At 35.4% G+C, this 23,160-nt stretch overlaps 1 protein-coding gene across 2 annotated transcripts in view; it reads right to left on the minus strand.

Annotated features, from left to right (window-relative positions):
• LOC107741766 (atrial natriuretic peptide receptor 1-like) overlaps positions 1–23,160 on the minus strand; it is a 45,169-nt gene that overhangs the window by 8,677 nt on the left and 13,332 nt on the right. For both annotated transcript variants that reach the window (XM_016554549.1, XM_016554548.1), the window contains exons 3-15: positions 19,695–19,882; positions 18,117–18,230; positions 16,662–16,797; positions 6,186–6,280; positions 4,487–4,622; positions 4,321–4,405; positions 4,093–4,213; positions 3,867–3,941; positions 3,068–3,145; positions 2,613–2,717; positions 1,270–1,341; positions 967–1,126; positions 650–805 (exon numbers count right to left, since the gene is read on the minus strand). In XM_016554549.1, coding sequence (XP_016410035.1) covers positions 650–805; positions 967–1,126; positions 1,270–1,341; positions 2,613–2,717; positions 3,068–3,145; positions 3,867–3,941; positions 4,093–4,213; positions 4,321–4,405; positions 4,487–4,622; positions 6,186–6,280; positions 16,662–16,797; positions 18,117–18,230; positions 19,695–19,882 — 1,521 coding nt within the window. The remainder of the gene's footprint in view (positions 1–649; positions 806–966; positions 1,127–1,269; positions 1,342–2,612; positions 2,718–3,067; positions 3,146–3,866; positions 3,942–4,092; positions 4,214–4,320; positions 4,406–4,486; positions 4,623–6,185; positions 6,281–16,661; positions 16,798–18,116; positions 18,231–19,694; positions 19,883–23,160) is intronic.

The following is a 23,160-nucleotide window of genomic DNA, read 5'->3' on the forward strand; positions in this document are numbered from 1 at the left end:
CGCAAGACCTTCGTTCATCTTCGGAACACAAATTAAGATATTTCTGATGAAATGTGAGAGCTCTCTGACCCTCCATAGACCACCCCCCCACCCGGACGTAAACAACGCTGATTACGTTGATTACACTCTTGGGTACTCTCCAAAATGGCAGAAGACGTAACTTGGGGGAGAATCTGGTCAACAGTTTAAAGGAGGAAAGAACTATCATTGAATAGCGACTTCAATTTCAGTCTTTTCTTCACTCAAAACTATCACATGACTTCAGAAGACCTGATTAGTCATATGGATTGCTTTTATGATGCTTTTGCATCTTTATGAAGTTTGAAAGAACTGCATAGTTCCAAACCTGTATGACTTTCTTTCTTTTGTAGAAAAACAAAAGAAGATATTTTGAAGAACAGCAGCTATTTTTCAGCTATATATTTCAGCTATTTTTGTCTATAAATAAGAGTCACTAAGGTCCAAAACAATACTGGAATTAATTGTATATATTTTGTTTTGGTTTACTGAAAGTCATACAGGTTTTAAGCAACGTGAGGGTGCGTAAATGTTTAAGGTTTAGGATATAAGGTCAAAACAGGCTGGAGATGGGCAGATTTAGGCTAAACATGTAATTTATGACATGTATTGGTAAGATTGGATGTCTGACCTTTTGGGCTAAGCAAGTCTCCCTCCAGGTAAAAGACTCCTCTCCGCAGAGCCACCTCTTGAAGGATAATGCCAAAACTGTAGATGTCGCCCTTCTGTGTACCTCCTGGAGGAAAGCACTCCATTCTCAACAGCTCTGGAGCCATCCACAGCTTACCTACACACAGGCGTATGCAGATGCACACAGACACAGACAGGGGACTGACAGTGAACAACAGAATCTGTGACTGAGGTTTGCATGTATGCGTGTTGTGGAAATCGTAGCCACTTGAGTCAAACTGACACGAAATGACAAAGCTGAAAGGTCAAATGACTGACGTGCATAATAAGAGTGGGCATCCTCCGTGTCTGACTCTGTCCTGATACTGGACAGCCCATAGTCAGTGATCTTTAGCACAAAACGATTGTCAACCACACAGTTGGATGATTTCAGGTTGCCATGGGATACAATCACACTGTTGTGAAGGAAAGCCATGCCCTGAGGGAAGAGAAAGATTGGAAAGAATAAAAGAAAGCAAGAGGGCAGAGAGAGAGCACAATCAGAATTTAAATGAATTTAATCACATTTGGAAAGTTATCATGGAAAATAAATGCACGCTGAAAGTAGAGAGGGGCCTCTACCTTTACTATGTCACTGACTAGTGAATATTTGAACATCCAGTCTAATGTGATGCTTTCATTCTCCAAAATGTCCTGTACACAGATGCAGAAAAATCTGAGATAAGTGCATATACATACATATACGGCCCAACAAGTATTTAGACTTAATAATGTACAAATGCATTAGATAACAAAACATTAAAATAAAGTGCTTGAGAGAAACTGACTTAATAAATCCACCAAAATGGCTAAGAAAAAAATATTGTTCTAACAATAGAATATGTGGTCATATTTAACGTTGTTTGCCAAATTTTCACGAGTAAAATGCAGTCATATTTAAGGCGAGACATTGCAGGTGAATAGGGTAAAAAATTAACTAATAGTTATCACCTTACTTACCCAGTTGATTGATTACATTGATAATTGCAAACATTTTTTGTATTACAAGTTTTCTAAAATGTTAGGCTTAAATATGCAAATGATCCATTATTTAATTAAATATGTGCTAATTTGCATACATTTCTAGTACAAAAATCTGAACACTGGATGAACTCAGTTTCAAAATTCAGTTTTAGGGGGGAATAAAATGTTGTATATAATCAAGCAAATTATATATGAACAAATCCCTCTGTAAAAACCTTCAGGATATAGACAGGAATAAAAATGTAAAAGTTTGGTGTGTGTAAGTACTACTGAAGTGGAGATTTATGGCTAAGTGTAGGAGAAAAAACTCATTTTGAGGAAACGGCCTTTAAAAATATGTATTGTAATTGAAATCTATTGACACAAATAGATAAAGTGCCATAAAAGAAGCACTTAACAGAGTCTTTTGTATGTTTTCTTTCCACTGGTCTGAAAAAAAACACCTTTATGAAAAACCAAAAAGTCCAAAATCTCAAAACTGACAGGTGCACGAAAAAACAGTGTTTTTGCCTGCAGTGTCTCCCCTTAAAGGAATCCTCATGATTGGGAATTACATGTGAGGGTGAAAGATTTCCCCATGCAGATTTCGCAACATGTTCAAGTTGACCAACAGTCAATTATTTGGTTTAACAGTCAATTCTGTGTGAGCTGTGATTCATACATCACGGCACAACTGACAACTGATAATGGACCTTTTCTGACTGTGAAATTTCACTAATGTGACCACACTTTTAGGCTGATAATTCCGCATTCAGGACATTTCCACATTGTTTCATTCATAATTTCGCCAACCTGAGGTCTTCCACAGCTATTAGGTACATGCACATTTTCATATTGATGCATGAGTGTGGCTCAGCATGTCATCAAAAGGATAGTTTTAGAGTAACGGTTATGTTTAGGGTTGGAGGAGAGAAAACATCATGAATCACGAGCGTCTGTACCTGCAGGCTGCCTCGAGGGCAGTATTCTGTGACAATGCAGATGTTGGGTGGATCCATGCAGGCGCCGATAAAACGGGTCAAATGCTCATTCTGCACATCTCTCATCTAGAGAACAAACACACACTATTATTTTTTTATTCACAGTATATCCTTACAAATATTTTAAAACAAAACACTACAACTATACTGAATATAAACTGGTGTAGAAACAGTTCTTTTCACTCAGAAATTGCTAGTAAATTTCACAATTAATTACAAAGTAATCACAAGTAACACTAAATTAAACTTGAAATGTTTTAAGTAGAAAGACTGCAATAGCATTTTTTATTTTATTTATAGCTTCTAAAAAATATTTTAATAGTGTAGTCAGTTGTTTGTGAATCTATTGTAATGATTATAATTGGATTTGCAGAATAATTCTTCAGTAGAGCAAAATAACAGCATGACACACTCACATGCTTCAGTTCAAACAACACTTTCCTCGTTAACTCGATGCGCTTTCTGTTGATGTATTTAATGGCCACAATGTTTCCCTGACAAAGAAGCAAGCACAAACACATACACATGTTGGGTTTCCATGTTTTATGGGGACATTCCATAGACATAATGGTTTTTATTCTGTACAAACTGTATTGTCTATCCCCTTACCCTACCCCTTACCCTAAAACTACCCCTCACACAAAACTTTTTAGATTTTCAAAAAACTTCATTCTGTATGATTTACTTATTGTTTCCTCATGGGAACCAAAAAATGTCCCCACAAGGATTTTGGATATTGCCATCTTTGTGGGACATTTTGTCCCCATAACGTAGAGTATACATGAACCACACACACACACACACACACACACACACACACACACACGCTATGTTTGCAATTAGATTTGCAATTTGAGGTTCTAACATGCATATAAACGGTAACACTTTACAATAAGGTTAGTTGTTATTGTTAGTTAATGCATTAGGTACCATGAACCTAACAAAGAAAAATACTGCTAAGGCATTTAATCTATGTTAATTCTAATTACTACTTATACTAATACATTTTTAACATTTAAACTTCACTGAATGTATTATTGAATGTATCATGAAGAAACATGAACTTGCAATGAACATACATTTAAATGATCATAACCTATTAATAAATGCTGTAAATAATGTTGTTCATTGTTAGTTCATTATACCAAATATGTTACCAAATTGAACCTAATAATAAAATGTTACCATGTGAACACAAGCTTGTCAGAATGATACCTTAAAGTAGCCAGTCTTAGCAAACATCTGGAAATTACCGTCAGCTGTCAGCAGTGATCCATAGTTTGAACCTCTCTGTAGAGAATGAGAGAAATCAAACAACTCAGTGATGATAATTAAATAAATAATAAATAAAATGATTGTTTAAATAAAAACCAGAGAGCTGGAGAAGACATTTAAAAATCTGAGTGTGCACTATGTAGTATGTACTGTCTCTGTGTTTTACTAGAGAAAGTGTGAGTTTGCTCCCGGTGCTCCTCATGGCCTTTTCCAGATTGCTCATCTGAATGTCCTCCCAAGCAATTCTCCATAACTGAGCGACCAACTCCTTCTCCAGCTTCAGCTTTCTGTTTGTGTACATACAGTGTGTGTTTTAAATGCAGCCATATTTGCAGAACAAAATCACATTTATAAATAACTGGTAAGGTATCAGAATCATCTAGCTAGCTCTCACCTGTATATAAACACAGTCACAGTGAAGATGATGACGAGGATGAGGAAAAGCACAATGGAAATCATCTGGTGCATTGCGATGGTTCCTAAATGTTTTAAGAGGGAAAGTAAAGGATAGTGAGATGCAGGTAAGCAGTTGAACTGCAGAACTAGTGTATGATACCCACGTGCACGACAGGCAGGGTTGTCGTTCTTAAAGCCGCAGAGGGGCACATCCCAGGGAATGTTGCCACCTGGCCACTGGATAGCCATCCCAGGAAGAATCTTCATCTGCTTCTGTGTGCCATTATACACCGCCACGATCTGCAGCACACATGTAAGCAAAAAGAGAAGAATTTTATTTATATAATAAATTACATTCTAATTGTAAATTGAAAGAAACACCAGACACGTTACACAAACATGTTAGACTTGTTGCAATACCTTTAAGACCAAAAATTTAATTAAAATTGTGTCTTTTAGCTCATGTCTATTAGGTTGAAGGACATTTATTGTACCGTTCAAAAGATTAGGGTCTGTAATGTTCTTTTCCTTTTTTGAAAGAAATGAATTTTATTCAGCAAGGATGCATTAAATTGATAAAATATGACAATAAAGACATGTATAATGTTGCAAAAAAGAAGGAATGTTTCTTGTGACACTGAAGACTGAAGCAATGGTTGCAGAAAAATCAGCTTTGCCATAACAAGAATAAATTACATTTTAAGATACAATAAAATAGGTGCTTTGAGACTGTGTGTGTGTGTGTGTGTGTGTGTGCGTGTATATTAGTGCTGTCAAACGATTAATCGCGATTAATCGCATACAAAATAAAAGTTTTTGTTTGCATAACATATGTGTGTGTTCTGTGTATATTTATTATGTATATATAAATACACATACATACTATTTAATATATAAACAACATATTTTTCTGAAATATATACATGGGTCAAAGACATTAAGATGTACGCATCAAAAGAAATTTACAAAAGTGATTATATGTCCATAGAAAGCACATTAATGTAAGTAAAGTGACTAATTTTAAGGTTTCAAATAAGTTTTGGGAGAATAAAATGTCAAAATTTGGTTGAAATAATGTTACATTGTCATTCAGTGTAACACAATATTTATGTAAAAATTCAAACAACATGCTTATTCTGACGTGTACATATAAAAATATATAAAAGATGTGTGTGTGTCCAGATGTTGCAGTTATGGCATCTACCAACTGGGGCTAACTGAACCTTGACCCCTTGATGTCAACAGTACAAAAAAATCTGCTCATCACGCAATTTCTTTAAACTCACATAAAGCAAAAGCAAAGTGAACAAATAGCTTGTTAATGGCAGCAACATCAATCAAAAATGTTAAACTGAAAAAGGCCAGTATTTAAGAAACAATTACAAGGACAAGCTTCATTCAGAGAGCAGCTGAGATCTTTTATATCTATTCATCATCATCTATCCTGTACTCGCTCACACACACAAACAAAAAACATTCCCGACTGAATATGTATCCTATAATTAACCTTCCTTCAGCTTGGCCTCCCAATTACCAATCAAATGTCTTTCAGAAAGGAGGGTTTGTGTGGGGGGACTTTGGTTTTAAATTTATGCCTCCAATCTGCCACTTGGTTTTGAGATTCGGGTGTTAAATTTTAATTCATTAGCCTATAACAAAGGCAAAACTGTTTGGATGACACACACACACACACACACACACACACACACACATAACTGCTGCAAGAAAAATGAGATTGCATTTCATCTGTCTATTACTAACAACATAAGCGTCATTGCTATTCAAAGTTAGGTTCATTTGAGAATACCAATAACAAAATGACAAAACTGTGTGAGACAAAGTAAGTATGTGATTACCACTGACCTGAAAGTTGCCACTGTTCGTGTCAGTCATGTCCCACAGGGCAAAATCAGTCTCTCTGTCTCCATTCTCATCAATCTGCACCAGACCGGTGACACCTGGGAAAACCAAGTGACAACAAGTGTGTTATAGAGCTCATTGCAACAAATTCACATCAGAACCACCAAAATTCACAAAAAAAAACAAAAAAACCTTAGTTTTGAAAAAGTGAAGCGTAAACTTTGACATACTCCATCATTTAAATCTGAATATAAAGTTCAACCAAATAAAGCAGGAGCCCCATAGCTAAAATGATAATTTAAACAAACGATCAAATCCTTGAAGGGATAGTTCACCCCAAAAATTCGTTTACACAGCTTCATGTCGTTTTAAAGCTGTATGACTTGCTTTCTTTTGTGGAACAAAAAAATATATTTTAAAGAATGTAGGTAATCAAACATTTTTAGTTCCATTGTTTTTTGTTCATGCAATGGAAGTCTACCGGAACCAAAACTGTTTGGTTACCAACATTCTTCAAAATATATTTTTTATATTCAAAAGAAGAAAGATATACAGATTTTAGAATGACATAAGGGTGAGCAAATTGACACAATTTTCATTTTTGGTTGGACTATCCCAGCAAGTGAGCTATAATTCTACGAAGACAATAACATCCCATACCAACCACTTTGTCACATTATGAGTAATCAAAGTGATTATAATCACACATAGTAAATCAATTCACACACAGCGAATGTGTATACAAGTGTTCAATCAAATCTGATTGAGTCTCTTGAAAAGCTTCCGGTTGTGCCCATCTGCCAATGAGGGTCAGGTGCGGGCTGTAATTTCCTGTGGAGGCCACTCACCTCTTTTAAATGGGCTACAGATAGAGGCCGGGTCCAGCTCAGAGGACACACACAGTGACATTTAGACTGATATGAAAAGCTTAAGCTTTATCAGACTGGAAATGTCAAAGTCATTGTCGAGAGAGGGAGAAAGGAAGAGAGAGATGTCCTCACATCGGCTAATGATAAGGATAGCTTTAATAAGCCTGCATGAGTTATAAAAGGAATGGACACACACATAGACAGTTAGTGGACCATGAAGGAAAAACAGGAAAAACAGGACTCATTTGAATAAAGTAAGCAAAAACATATTTCCCATCTCCTATGATGTAGACGTCTGTATTCATGCCTTGAAAACTTCGTTATCTACCTGAATAATATAGATGAGGTTTTGTCTAAATTGTGAGAATAACCTGTGATAGAACAATCTGGAAATTACGTTTTGCGTCATCATTTTCAAGCAAAAGTGTATTTATTAATGTACTTAACTTGGAGTTATTTTATAGCTATATAAAAACAAATTATTAAATTATTATATTATTAACAAAACTTAAAATTGAATGAAACAAATATTTTTTATATCAACATTAAAATTTTTGGTTAAAGGGGTGGTTCACTGTTTTTTTTTTCTAGGCTTGATTGTGTTTATGGGTTGCAGTCTAACATGTGTTAATGCTTTGGTTTTAAAAAAACGCATTATTTTTCACATAATTTACCTTTATTCCACACCGCTCTGTCCCTTCTCTGAGAAACACACTGATCATTTCCTGCTTTTATGAAGCCCTCAGAAATAGGCGAAGGGCTCTGATTGGTTAGCTAGCCCAGTGTGTTGTGATTGGCTAAACCGCCTCTAGTGCGCGTCTAAACGTCCCGCCCCTCACCTCGGCGGCATGTGCTCCGGTTGTATTGTAAACAAAGGCGTTGTTAATATCGCTTATCAGTTTGAGCCCGATTGAGAAGCAGAGGATATTATTGAAGAGGATCGTGCAGAACCTGTGCAAGCATGGCTTTTAATGGTAGGCCTATGTTTTTTGTTTGTTGTTGTCTCATACTTTTAGATATGCTGTTATTTGTAAATGCTACTGCTTATGTTAGCTTTTAATATACGGTTTTATCCTGATTAAAGCTTTAATACAGTACGGCAACTGCACGCGCGTACATTTTTTAATGCTTCTCATAGCTATGTGAAAATAAGTGTATAATTGGAACAGTTCATTGTTGGAGCTGAGCTGAATGGGAGAGCGAGAGAGAGAGAGAGAGAAAGAAAGAGAGAGAGAGAGATGCAGAGCAGGGGGATGCGAGGAACAATATTAAGAACCGCTGCTTTAGAACATTGATTTTGAAACTTGTGAATCCATTAGAATCGTTAGAAGACAGAATCGCGATTCATATATGAATAGATTTGTACATGCACCTCTAGTTTTCTCTTCCTCTTCTCTAAAGCAGCGCAGCATGGCCTCGCCCCCATTGCTGCCTTTTCCCGAGGGCGAGGTTTATCTGGGTTTGTTATGTCACGACCCGGGGAAGTAGCTTGTTGTAGTCCCTACCAGCCGTTTTTGTAGGCATTAAACTGCCAGAATTTTAAAAGACGATATCTCCGTTTGCATTGCATAACTTTGCAGATATTGTTTATGCTCAAACAGCAACATTACACACAAACTAACGTTTAAAAAAGTGAAATCGCAATCAATCACCCCTTTAAACCTCAAATGATTATATTTGGAAAACAGTATATTTTATGTGTCTTTATTATCTTTTTGGAGTTATTTTATAATTATATATATCCAGGGGTGTGACAATATATATATATATATATTGTCACACCCCTGGACCTGTTTTGTTGTGTTTTCTGTCCCTATGTGCTCCCCGTGACCCAATTTCTCCCTTGTTTGATTGTGTTCATTTGGTTCAGGTGTGTCTCGTCAATTACCCTCATCTGGTATTTAAAGTGTAGTCTGTCCTGTGTTTCCTTTGTCCGGTGTCGTCCATGCAATGTACTACGTGTGTGTTCCTGCTTGCCCTGTGTTACCCCATGGTTTTGGATTATTAAAGACTGTTATTCATATTTTTCCTACGTCTCCGCGTTCCTTGACTCCTCACAGTAGTAACCGTGACATTTTTTTTTTTAACTTAACCTAAAATGTTGATGTTAATATAAAAAACATATTTTCATTAAATGTTAAACCTTGATAAAGATGAATATCTATAGAAAACAGCATAATTTCTGTCTTTTTAACTTTTTGCTTTTATTAATTTTTAACAGTCTTGTGGTAATAAATTAATTTTTAAAAATAAATTAATATTAAGCCGTAAAAGCAAGAATTGCATGCAAGAATTAGAATACAATTAGCAAAATGTTTTTGAAAATTTTTAGCAAGTTTTAGATGTAATGTAAATATAGCCTATGTTACAGTGAAGTATTTCACACCAACTACTGATTGATCTAATTTAATTTATCTATCATTATTTTTAACCTGTGATACATTACCATCACAGGTGAAGAAATAACAATAATCATAAAAATTAGAAAAACAAGAAAAGCTACTAAGTTCTAAGAAATAATCAAAGGTGTATGAAATAATGGGCAGTTGGAAGACATTACTGATTTGATCCATTGAGTCAGTCCCTTTCTGAGTCAGCTGTGCAAACTGGCACAATGTAACTGAAGTATGCACTCAGTCAATAGATCTGAAAAGAATTTCATTATCTTTACAATAAAGAGAATGAATGATTTTATAAGCGAACTAAAGAAAGTCTACTCCCCCTTTCAAATGTCATATAAAAGGCAGAACAAGTATGAACATTCTGTGCTTCCGGTCTATTCAGTGGCTTCATATTGCTGTAAAACCCTTGTGTGCCCAAGTTTGTAAGTGCAGTCTTTAGGAGACAGGATTACAGGATATAACTGTACTAGTTGGATCAAGAGTAACTTAGTAATTACAATATTTAGGGCGGCTGCTGTTACAGATGTCTGAATGAGCGTTTTCATTTTTACAGAGCTCTAATTGCAGTCAGCAGCCAAATAAAGTCTTTCTATTGAAAGTCACACATTCTGCACAGCCTGTGCAGATCTTCTGCGAGTGATGTTTTGCTATTACAGCATGAATAAGAATGTTGTCTTTAGTTAAAAGAAGCAATGCCCTAAGTCTAAGATATTTTAATAATCTAACATCATAAAACAGCACAGGAATAAAAAAAAATATATATATTACCTTATATCAGGGACACAGGGAGTCCTTCAAAGAACATATAGACATAAATAATGCAGTATTGTATTTCACTCAAAAAATAATCTCTATAATAACATTGAAATTAACATTGAAAACAGTTTAAAAATAACCTCAAAAAACATTCACCAATTAGTAATTAGTTAAAGATGAGACTGATCAGATTTAATGGAATTGAGGCAGATGTTGACATGGTTAAATTTTACACGCTGAAACAATTGGTTGCTTTGATTACACAATCAAGATTACTTTAAAGGTAAAGTCTGTAAGATTTTTTATGTCATAATACATTCACTTAACCCAGTATATTAATCACTGACTAGTATGCCATTCATAGGTTTGCCAAAAGTGTACACATTGAGCGTCCCCACGTGTTAAAAGAAAATCAGATTTGGTTACAGAAGTTCAAGACAAAATTCAAAGAACTGCCAAAATATTCAGAGATTTAAATAAAAGTAAATACTGGCGGTGCTTTTACAAGATGTTTGGGTTTCAGCTGAGACGTCAAACTTGGAGTTTCTTATTGACAGGTAAGCTAAACTCAAGTTGTTTACTGTCAATTCCTACATAAAATAGTAAGATATTGTAAGGATAAGAATAATCGTAAGTGTCATAAATGTAAGGGGATGCTATTGAGTTTTAGTTAATAATTTATTTGCGTCATTATTATGGACAAATTGATTATAATGCTCTGCAAATTCCCTCAGATGTCTAAACCTCTCTCTTCTATATTTTAGAAAGTTCACACACAATGGCTTTAAAGTTACCCAAATTATGGTGATAATTTGAACAGTTACGAAGCTACGAGAATACTTTTTTGCGCAAAGAAAACAAAAATAATGACTTTATTCCACATTTTTATTCCACAGCGCTGCCACACGCTCGCGCCATGGTACTGTCGTGAACGCACGTCCAAAGTGTGTTAGAAAGTAGACGTGCACTTCCAAAGTGAACGCACGTCCAAAGTGCAGTAGAGACGAAAATGTGGAATAAAGTCATTGTTTTTGTTTTCTTTGCGCAAAAAAGGTATTCTAGTAGCTTCGTAACTTTACATGGAATTTTCATTGTTGGGTGAACAAACCCTTTAAGATAAGATTCAAGAAAATTACAAAATAATTTCAACCCAAATTTCAATTAAAAATACTGAATGTTGACGTATTTATTTATTTTGTGACTAGCTGATGCAGCCAGTTGGCCATTATCACAAATCACATATAAATAATTTTTAAACTTCCTTTGTGAAAGTTTCAAATGTTTACTTCACTGATAATACTGTTGTGAGTTTTATTGTCCAGTTTGTTCCAAATCAAATGTCACAGAAGGACATCAGCAGGAAAAGCTGCCATGCATGCATGAATGAGTCTGAGTCTGGCTCATGTGGTGGTCTATCCCTTTCAGACCACAAGCTTTGGTCAAATGTCTCCAGAAACACACCTGACTCTGTGCGTGGGTGGGCAAACCAACCATGTAACCTCTTTTTATTTGAAGCAGATACATGACAACAGGACACCTGCTGATTTTAGAATAATTTGAGGGAAGTCAAATACTGTAGATTGGGATCAGCCAACAGACAACGCCAACAGATATTTTGTTTATACAAATTTCCAATTAACATAAAAGGGAACTTTGACTTGTAATTATTTATATGTATCATGCACAGTTTGTGTCTAAAAGAGGACAACTTCCAAGGCTCTTTGTCTCTAAAAGACATTATTTAAGATTTTCAACCAAGACATAGACAAACTCTTTACTAAACTTTAGTCTAGTTCACAAATGTGTTTTTAATTACAGTAGTAATCAAGAAATAGTGTAGAATTATTCTAGATTTAATCGTAATTTCAATGTTGTGTCAGAGTTTTAGTCCCCACTGTGCAAATGCATGTTTAATGGACAATGTTTGTTAGTCTAAATAAATGGGTAAAATTGCTGGTTGATCTGTAAGTAAAGAATATATTTGCGCAATATTTCATGGAACTAGCTGTAAATGAGCACAATCATGCATTGAATTGTGAAATGCTAAAAAAAAAAAAAAAACACTGTTGACAGGCAAGGTGCTCTGTATGAAGGATGTGATATGACAAGGAAAAATGAACACATGACTAATGAAAACTTAAACAATTGTGAAAAAGGAAACTTGGGGCTCCATGTCCTTTAGACATTCCCAGGGAAACAGCTCAAGAAGAGAGAATGAGTTATGAGAAGCAGGGAGAAGAGAGGAACAGGTGGAAGGACAGAGATACGACAGATGTATGAATGAAAGGCACAATATGGAGACAGAGCAAGAGAGAGAGAACATCTGTACTTAGTTGGTTAGAGTTACTAGGAAGCAATAAAGCTGCCAAAAGCCAGATGAAATATAAATTAAGAAATAAATAAGCAAATTCATGAACAAATGAGTCTGGGTAAAGTTTTGTGAGAGAGAAGACAGAAAACAGACTAGCATGTTGTCTCTAATGCACACTGAACTGAAATGATCATATAATTAAACATCAGATTATTACAGGACTATAGTCCACGGCAATCCTTCAACAGGATTCGTCAATCGAGGGCCATTCACACAAGTGATTAATTGCATTTTTTTTCAGTTATTTTTACTTCATATTCTCATTCATCTCTACACATGCATCTTTGGATGTACACTTATATAAGAGCCTACACTTACAAAAGGATACACTGTATAAAGGCAACACTTTCTGTAAACACAATAAATCAGTGCAAAGGCATAGTCAGCCTACAGTATGCAAACTAGCTGTAGGATATCACATGAAGGTTTTGCATGAACTAAAGTTGTAATTAATTGATATGTATTTTTGCTTGAAGTGTGTCTGTGTGGGTGTCTGCGCACGTGCGACCATGTTTCTTTTTCTGAACCTTAGACCTTACAGAAGTCACATCATAATTCTGGACAGTGCGTCACCAGATCAGTCTCTGCACATAGCTGTTTGTTGTGGGTCTGTAATGCCAGACTTTCTGCTGCAGGGCATATTATTACATATTCTGTTTAATTGATAGAAACCAAACTGGACCTGGCACAGACAGAGGCCTGTTTCTCTTTCTCTTAATGATTAATTAAGCTGCGATGTTCACAAGACCTGAAGGGTAAGGGTTATTTTAAGTACATCCCAGAAATAATGTAATCATTTTTTTTCCTATTATAATGGCATAAAAGCGAAAAACAAAAGTTATATAGAAGAGATAAGGCATATATACAAAAGGCATAATTAAAACATACTGGGAAAGAAACAATTAAAAATTAGCATGCAACACAAACACACACAAACATCATTTAAATAAAAAAAAAAATCAAATTTTTACTCTATTGAGGTGACCTGGAAAAGCAACAAATGGGGGAAACTGCACTGTACAAAAAACATGCATAAAATGTGACAAATCAAAGCTGAAAAATTTAGTGAGAGGAAAAAATTAGCAAATGCGATTTTTTTTTCTTACACATAGCAGAAAATCTGGTAACACTTTACTTGAAGGGGTGTGCATAAGACTGACATGACACCTTCATAATCATGACATGACACATGTCATGAATATGAAGGAGGTTTTATGCATGTTTATGACAACTGTCATTAAGTGTCATTCGCTCAGTTATGTAATTTTTAATGCAAAGATGACATTGTCTGAGATGTCTGTTATGGGCTATGGTTAGGGGTAGGGTTAGGTTAGGGTTAGGTCAAATAATGTCATATTTGCATTAAAAATGACATAACTGAGCGAATGACACTTAATGACAGTTGTCATAAACATGCATAAACAACCTTCATATTCATGACATGTCATGTCATGATTATGTAGGTGTCATGTCATGATTATGAAGGTGTCATGTCAGTCTTATGCACACCCCTTCAAGTAAAGTGTAACCTAAAATCTTAATAACATAGCAAATAAACTCATGAAATCACTTTGCCTTTCAGAGTTTCCGCACTGATGTTTTTTTGTTTTATATCACTGAGCTGAACACAGAAAATACCAAGCTTAACCAAATCTACGCATAACACAACCTGACCACCGTGAGAAGATAAAAAGAATCTGCTTATGATGAACTGAGCAATTATCTTTTTTACAAAGCCTGACCGTCAGCCAGGAACATTAACATAACTCTTCATAATTATCAGTAATCCCTATTGATCAGAATATTAGACCAGAGAGACATTTGTGCAGCATGTGACCTCTACAGAAGAGAGCAGAAAAGGCAACAGATACACTTCTGTCTTTGGTGACCATTAATCGAGACAGTCCCATGTTGCTTTTGAGAGCTTTTTAAACCTTATTAAAATGAATCAGCATCACATAACACATTATCAGCACTGAACTGAAAAATATAGAAGTAGAAAGAGATGTGGTCCTGCCAGTGATAAAAGATCATCATCATGATGTTATTACTTCTTACTCAAACAGCACTGGAGCAACGTAAAAAAAAGATATGTCCAAATTTAATTTAAAAAATTACATTACTTTTGGAATTTTTGTAGTTAGGAATATTATTAATATACTATTATATTATGTTAATAAGGTTATTTCTATCATGACAACTCTTAAGATTTTAGCATCATAATAGGTATGACAGTGTTAATGAATTTGGTCTTGGCGGAATAGATCTGCTACGCTGCTGCTGATGAATTGCTGCTGCTGTTGGTTATTCCTGTTGCTGTAGATTATTGCTGCTGCTGAAAAGCAGGTACAGGAACTTGCTACACTACCAATACATATGCTGATATGGTGCTGTGTGTATTTAAGACATACTGCTGCTGCACAAATAGCATATATAATAACCCGTAGCAGGTGGAGCTGGGGAAGGTGGAGGGTTTCAGAGTAACTCTGAATGTGCGTTACAAACTGCTCTAGTAAATATTAGCCAGCCAATTAAATGTAAAGCAGTAAGCTCATTGGCTGCATATGCAAAATGAACCAATCAGTTTGTGCCAAGTAGTTTAACGCTATGAATATCATCAATTTATGTTAACGGCCCATCAGCCTGCCCCATCTAGAGTTTCATGACAGAACTTGAAATGTATTTAATTGTGATGCGATCTGGGAAAACCGGTCAGATGTCGCACTGGGACGTTTTCAGGAAATTCGAAAAATAGGTCAAATGTCTTTCTTTTTGTCAAAATTAGGTTTTCAATCAATCATTATTCTATAACATTTTGTCTATCATCTCTGAAAATATCTTGGCAAAATTTACTTGTTATGTTAAGAACGCGCTGCGGAGGTGCTTTCTCTTAACACCACAAAAACAGTTAACCTATCAAAATAAACTACGTAACATATATAATAAAGGTGTATCAATGCACATTTCCTGCCAGTCCTGTGTAAACTACGGCACGCAAAGTTTTTTTATTTATTTATTTTTTTAAAGGGGTCATATGATGCTGCTAAAAAGAACATTATTTTGTGTATTTGGTGTAATGAAATGTGTTTATGCGGTTTAAAGTCTTTGCAAATTTACAGATCTTCTTTATGCACCAAGAGCTTGTAACACTCCAAAGAGAAAGGAAAAAATGAAATCGCATCATATGACCCCTTTAAATTGTGAGATGGCGGAGCACAAGAGAACAACGCAGTCTGAAGTAGCTGCTCACTTAAACGATCTTGCTCGTCTCAATCTGCTCAATCTTGGTGATGTCAGTGCCCTAAATGATGTTATAATGGACTATTTCACATCCAGAGATGAAGGATCGGATGATGAAGTTACTAAAGAAGAGGAGTCCGATGACAGTCATTATACACAGGTGCGTGAACAGTTGCACTGCGCTCGCTTTTCTAAATGTAAACTACAAGGTATACTATTCGTGCTATCTAAACATACAAGGGGTGATTAAAAGTTCAGAGACTATGCCCATGATAAACAACGGAAAACGGTCCTCTTCAGGGTAGCGTTAGTCTGTTTGTGTAATGATGCAGTATAGCGCTCCTGACAGACAACTCTCGTTCTTAAAGGGCCCCCAGCACCATTTTCATATCGCTATGCATTACTTTCATTTAGTTCAAATGGTGACAGCATGAACTAAAACTACAAGTTTAGAACACAAAACTACAATTTACAACCCCAAACTGTGTCTGGTTATGTATTAAGTCCAGCAGTAAATCCAGAGTAGAACAGGAGAAGAATTGGAGAGCCTGCACGCTGTAATCTGTGATGTTTTATGAACAGAGACAGGTATATACACTTAATGTTCAAATGTTTGCAAGTGTTCTGTGTTCCTTGGGGTCATTTTGAATCTTTTACATCATGTACAGTGACTAAAATAAGTCTTTTACCACAGTAAAGTGACTTTTACTTGTGATACTTGACTGTTTAATTTACTTTATATAAAAGATTATGGATTTGTCTTTCATAGTTTGTTTTCTATGAAAGACAACTATTTAGCTCATGTTCTGGATTTTGGGTTTCAGTTAGATCATGTGCTCACCATAATAAGTCCGGTTCCACATTGTCTTTGTGACAGACTCTCCTGAAGGTCGACCATGTCCTTCTGCAAGACTCTCATTTAGAGCACTGCAGTACAGCATCAGACCATCATAGAAACCACCTGAGATGATGTTCATCTGAAAGAATCAAATACACAAATGAATACAAAGATGAGCAAATTCATAATCATAACTAGGCTGGTCCTGATGGACGTGTTAGATTGATTTTCTCTACACAAATCCTACTTAGGATGTTATTATTCTGTTGATTTTTTAAATATACCTGATCTGATCTGAATCCTTCATCAAATATTTGCCACAAATGAAAAAATGAAAGTCAGACTGTGTGAGGCACAGGGTAAAGTGCTTCATCTCTTAATCTTCTCTCCCGATCCATTCTGACCATTTTACCCCCGCAGAGATTCATTTGCATGAAAATGAACAGAACTGATGAGGGATTTGCTTTTTTAAGGCACAGTCATTGGAAAAGAGTTTTTCTCTTCATATTTCGCTTCACTCAAGTCCCCTGTCACTTTCTAAATGTGAAATGGGACCCAGAAAAACACTTAAAGATGATCTGAGACTCAGGCCTCTCGATTAGAATCCACGCTGAGGGGAAAATCCACAAAGCCTCAGATAAATTAAGACAGATGTGCTCAAATGGCTTGTTTGTCTGATAGAGAACAGTGATAAACATACAGAGTTCTTCTCAGAAGCACACCCGATCTTAAATGGCTCAACAAGCCCTGTTTTCTCTCACATGTCTATGTGAATGTGTTTTTATGTGCATTGTTTTGAGATGCACTGTGAAATAAAGGTGAAGATCCTGAATTGAACTAAATTACCTCTCTACATGCATCTTATACTGTATGTTCCCTACTCTATTAAATTCAATTAGCAGAACCCACATTAACAGAAAAATGCATCATACACATGAGCTCCATAACTACAAACATATTTTCCTACATTAAAATGCATGAACTTTAGTCTCCTGATGGACGCTGTGAAGCTTACATTTGTTTGACCAGAAATTTGCATGTGTACGTCACATTAATTTCATATTCTGGGCCTCACACATTCATAGAGATATATAATTACATTCAACCTTTACCGATGCAGCACAATTTTTGAAGAAAGAGAGCAAAAGTGCATTATAGCCTGTTTCTTTGTGCATTATTAAGTGAATAGAGGACTATTACAGAAAAAGCTGTAAACACACATAATGCATTTTGACTGAAAAAAACATTCATTTAATCATTTTGTGTCCTTTAAGCTCTTTATGAGAGAACCCTGGCTGTAATAAAGGCACATAGAGTTTCTAGCAAGATAGAAATAAATAATAATTTCAAGGGAAGAGAAAAGATGGAGAGCACAGTAGAGTCTTGGTAGAAAGGTTTATATTACAAAACTAAAAATGAAATGAAAACAATATATCACTTCACAATTATCTCTCTTACCAAAGAATCCTCCACTGTGAAGTTGAACATCCGTTTGGCATCCGATTTTAGATCACTGACAAACTCCTTGTACTCCAGATTCTGTGGCTCTAGGTAGGTCAGAATCTTCACACTCTGAAAAATAGACAAAAAATATACAATTTGTCCTAAGAGGAAACTGTTTTAATATTTAATATTAATATTTTTCAACAGTCATTATTCCAGTCTTCATTGTCACATGATCCTTCAGAAATCATTCGAAGATGCTAATTTGGTGCTCAAGAAACATTTTATTTTCAGCTATGCTGAAAACACCTGTGCTACATAGCTTAATATGCTTGTGTAAACCATAATTTTTTCAGAATTATTTCATGACAAAAAAAAAAAAAAAAGAGAGAACAGCATTTTTTTGTAAAAAATGTAAATGTCTTTAACTGTCTTAAACTTCACTCCTTTAACTGTCACTTTTGATCATTTTAAAACAGCCTTGTGGCCCTTACTGGTGCTTGAACTTTTGATGGGTAGTGTATATTGTAAAATACATAAAATATTTTTCACTTACATAAAGTATTCAAATCTACTTTCTAATGCCCATCTTGTTGGTCAGTTCTGAGTGTTAAATTGTGGAAAATGCAACAGACTACCACAATCTGACTGGGAATCTAAAACATTCCTTCAAAGCTGGGATTCAGACACCTGAATCAGCTCTTTAAAATACTGAAAATATGCTTGACTACATGGTGCATTTGGATAAATGCCTGGTTATAATGCTCTTCTCCATCATTTGATGAATAACTGCTGACTAACATCACATTAACAGACAAATCGTAATCAGATGAACTGCTAATATTCATAAAATCCTATCAACAAACATTTAACACCTTCTTTTCCTGACAGACTGAAGTATTTCTCTTATAATTCCCAACTTAAATAGGAACAGTTTGTTAATTTGGTCAGGTAGTAAAATTAAGAAAAAGCATAATTATTCAACATACTGCATGTTGTGTGCAAACATAATCTACCAAAGCTATGCTCCAATGAGCGTCAACATGTCCTGAATCTAACAGGATGTGCGTGGGTTCATCAGCAGGGTACTGAGTGTTGGAGTTCAGACTGTTTCTCACGCTCTGCACAGAAACTCTTCCACTCTCAAAACAGGCGGCTGTTATCACAGTAGGAGCTGGTGACTGAGTTCTGTGACACCAACCAAAACCAGAGTGATCTGCAGCGCATTTGATAAGAATATGGCTCAGATTTTGAGCCCCCTGAGGCATAACAGTGATTGTTTTGTGTTTGAGGGTGTTTAAATGAAACACGTTGTTATTATGTCACCAGACACACTAAAAGCAAGGCTTTTGTTAAGGTTCAAGTGACAAGAGAACAATTCTGATAAAAAGCTTCATAAAGATTCATAACTGTCTCTCTCCTCCTCCATCACCATCATCATCATAATCATCTCAAATTGAAAAATTTTATATAAAAAATATATATATATATACTCAATGACTGAAACTAAAAATTATTGTCTCCTGAAATTGTATCTCCTAATCTCTATTTGTCCATTATTTTCTCTCATGTTTTATGAAAGGCTTTAATCACCTGGAAGGCCTCCTTTGCAAAGACATCATCTGTGTCTCCTCTGGCCCACGGCTGAGAAGGCCTGGACTCCAAACTGCGTCCAAAGATGTCAATGTAGAAGAAGACATATTCCTCCTTAGGGAGACCTGCCCTGTGGAAGTGCACCATTAACTGCCGGAAAATATCCGGAGAACAGCATACAAACACCACTGTAATGAGAAAGAGAGAGAGAAAAAAGGATATCGACATGAGAAAACTTTAGCCTCTTCATCATTCATATTTGCCTTTACTTTATATGAGATAGAAACTCAAATATAGCATTTTTTGCACTCCCATTAGCACTTTTACCAGAAATGACTTGGTAATCAATACCATAATGCCATTACCTCAGTGTCAATTTAACACATCCAGACAGGAATTAGCACGTGTGTGCATTTTTCTTCATGCGTGTAAATGTGTCTGTATGGTGCATTAATGCATTTATGGCTCTGAATGTGTCTGGACTGTCTGTTCTATGCTTTTAGCTTCACACGTCATACTGTACATGTTTTTCATGATTCATCCACACTGCATTGTTTTCCAGTAATAAAAATATCCTCAAAATATACATTTATTTACACATGTATACATACATTTATTTGCAAGATAAATTTACATTTATGCAAAATTGCATGAAATACTAAGACTTGTTTTCAGGTAATATATGTTTAAATAAATTTTTACATTTATTTTATTTTTTATTTATTTATTTTTTGTGAGGTTTTTGTTTAAAAAAAAAAAAAAAAAAGCTAATGGGATTGGTCAATATAATGTATTTTTTCTGAGAATAAAATATATTCTCTGAAAATATCTTAATATCTTATGCAGTGTTGCTTTTCAAGTAAACTTATCTTGTTTAAAAGATGTTTAAATGTTTGTATTGGAAAATGAGAGAGAAATACTGATAAAGAAAATGATTTTTGCAGTGTAAATATAACCAGCAGAAACATTCTCATTGTTATTGAGTTAAACAGGATGTTTCATAAGAATGATAAGGAATAGGTTTTATATGAAATGGATGTTAAGCTTCTCCTCAAAATTTCTGATAAACACAGGCAAGAGAAGGAACCACCTACAAGAAGAGAAAGAAATCTGGACAAGAAAACAAAATGCTTCATTAACTCTGATCAAATGAGTGAAGTGATCACAGAGACAGCAAGAGAAAGCAATAGAACTTGACTCCAGACCAGACAGTCATTTGCAGAGTGAGGGTAATTGCAGGAGACCTATGCTAACAGCTACGTATGTGTGTGTGTGTGTGTGTCTGCTGCTCAGTGACACAATGTGATTTCAATATGTGGGTAATAATGAACACAAGCTGAGAGATAGATTTAGAATTTTAGAAGAGTTCTGTAAATGAACATCTACAGCGGGTAAAATAAGTATTGAACGCGTCACCATTTTTACATTTACATTTAGGAGACACTTTTATCCAAAGCAACTTACAAATGAGGACAATGGAAGCAATCAAAATCAACAAAAGAGCAATGATACGCAAGTGCTATAACAAGTCTCAGTTAGCTTAACGCAGTACAAATAGCAAGGGTTTTTTAATTATATAATAAATAAAAAGAAAACAGATAGAATAGAAAAAGAAAAGAGCAAGCTAGTGTTAGAGGCATTTTTTGCTTTTGTTAATTGTATAATAAATAAAAAAAGAAAAGGAATAGATAGAATAGAAAAAGAATAGAAAAGCTAGTGTTAGTTTTTTTTTTTTTTAAGAAAAACAAGCAGTTAGTAAATGAACAGAATGCAAGTCTAAAAGCGGCAAGTATTTTTTTTTAAAGAACAGAATTTGAATTTTTCTCAGTAAATATATTTCTAAAGGTGCTGTTGAGTTGAAATTTTCACCAGATGTTGGTAACAACCCAAGTAATCCATACATACAAAGAAAACAACACAAATAAGTTCAGAAATTAACTTCTGTGTAATAAAAATGCAATGACACAGGGGGAAAAGTATTGAACACATGAAGAAAGGGAGGTGCAAAAAGGCATGGAAATCCAAGACACCAGCTAAAATCTATCAGTAATTAGAAAGCAATCCTGCCCCTAGTCAGTGGGAATTAATATTAGCTGGTTCAGTCCCAACACCTACAGTACCAGGATGATGAAGATGAAACAAGGGTGGACATTTCAGCAAGACAATGATCCCAAACACAGCCAAGGAAACTCTCGATTGGTTTCAGAGAAAGAAAATAAAGCTGCTAGAATAGCCCAGCCAATCACCTGACTTGAATCCAATAGAAAATAAGAACTAAAGATCAGAGTTGAGGCCCACAGAAACTTCAAGATTTGAAGACTCTGTGGAAGAATGGGCCAAAATCACACCTGAGCAATACATGCGACTAGTTTCTCCATACAATAGGCATCTTGACGCTGTCATTACCAACAAAGGCTTTTGTACTTTTGTTTCAGTAATACTCTCTCCCTGTGTCGTTCCATTTTATTATACATAACTTAATTTCTGAACTTATTTGCTTTGTTTTATTTGTATTTATGGATTACTTGGGTTGTTACCGACATCCGGTGAAAATTTTATGTCAACAGCACCTTTAGAAATATATTTACTGTGAAAAATGGTGACGTGTCCAATACTTATTTTACCTGCTGTATCTATAAGAATCTGTGCCAATATAATGGAAAATGAGTGGGGAATATTATCAACCTGTAAGAAAAAGTGAAGACGTCGAAGATCTTGATGAAGAATAACTTTTATTACAGAATAGTAGTGACAAAGTACATGTAGTACCTTGGGTTCAACGGAGTCAGACTGAACCCCGAACATCCTAAGCTCAATCATTTTATACTGTATTACGTTCATCTTCCCGCTCAACATGTAAATTAAGTTTCGTTTTAAATGTAAATTGCGGATGACAATGAAAGTGATAGCCTTCCGTTCCCACATCTTCGGTAGACTCAAGTGGGAACAACCAAATGTTAAGGTGATAAGATTAAACAGAATCCATAGCAGTTATTTCATGTACCCTTTTGGTCAGCAGATGGTTCTTGACGGCCTGCTGCTGCTCCCACGCTATAAGTGACAAATTATCGCTCCGGAGGTACTATTTACATATGATTAAGATCGGAAAGAACTATCTATATGATAATTAAGCTCTTTGTAGAGAAAGGAGCATAGTTTAATACACAATTTGGAGTGGAAGCTGGGTCGAGGCAGACTATAATTTCTTACAAACTCATCCATCCATCTGAGACTTTAAAGGGGTCATATGATGCTGCTAAAAAGAACATTATTTTGTGTATTTGGTGTAATGAAATGTGTTTATGCGGTTTAAAGTAAAAAAAACACATTATTTTCCACATACTGTACATTATTGTTTCTCCTCTATGCCCCGCCTTCTGAATCGCGTCGATTTTTACAAAGCTCATCAGTCTGAAAAGCGAGGTGTGCTCTGATTAGCCAGCTATCCAGTGCGTTGTGATTGACC

The sequence above is a fragment of the Sinocyclocheilus rhinocerous genome, unplaced genomic scaffold (genome assembly GCF_001515625.1).
Source record: "Sinocyclocheilus rhinocerous isolate Xijiao unplaced genomic scaffold, SAMN03320098_v1.1 scaffold616, whole genome shotgun sequence".
In the NCBI taxonomy this organism is placed as follows: Eukaryota; Metazoa; Chordata; class Actinopteri; order Cypriniformes; family Cyprinidae; genus Sinocyclocheilus; species Sinocyclocheilus rhinocerous.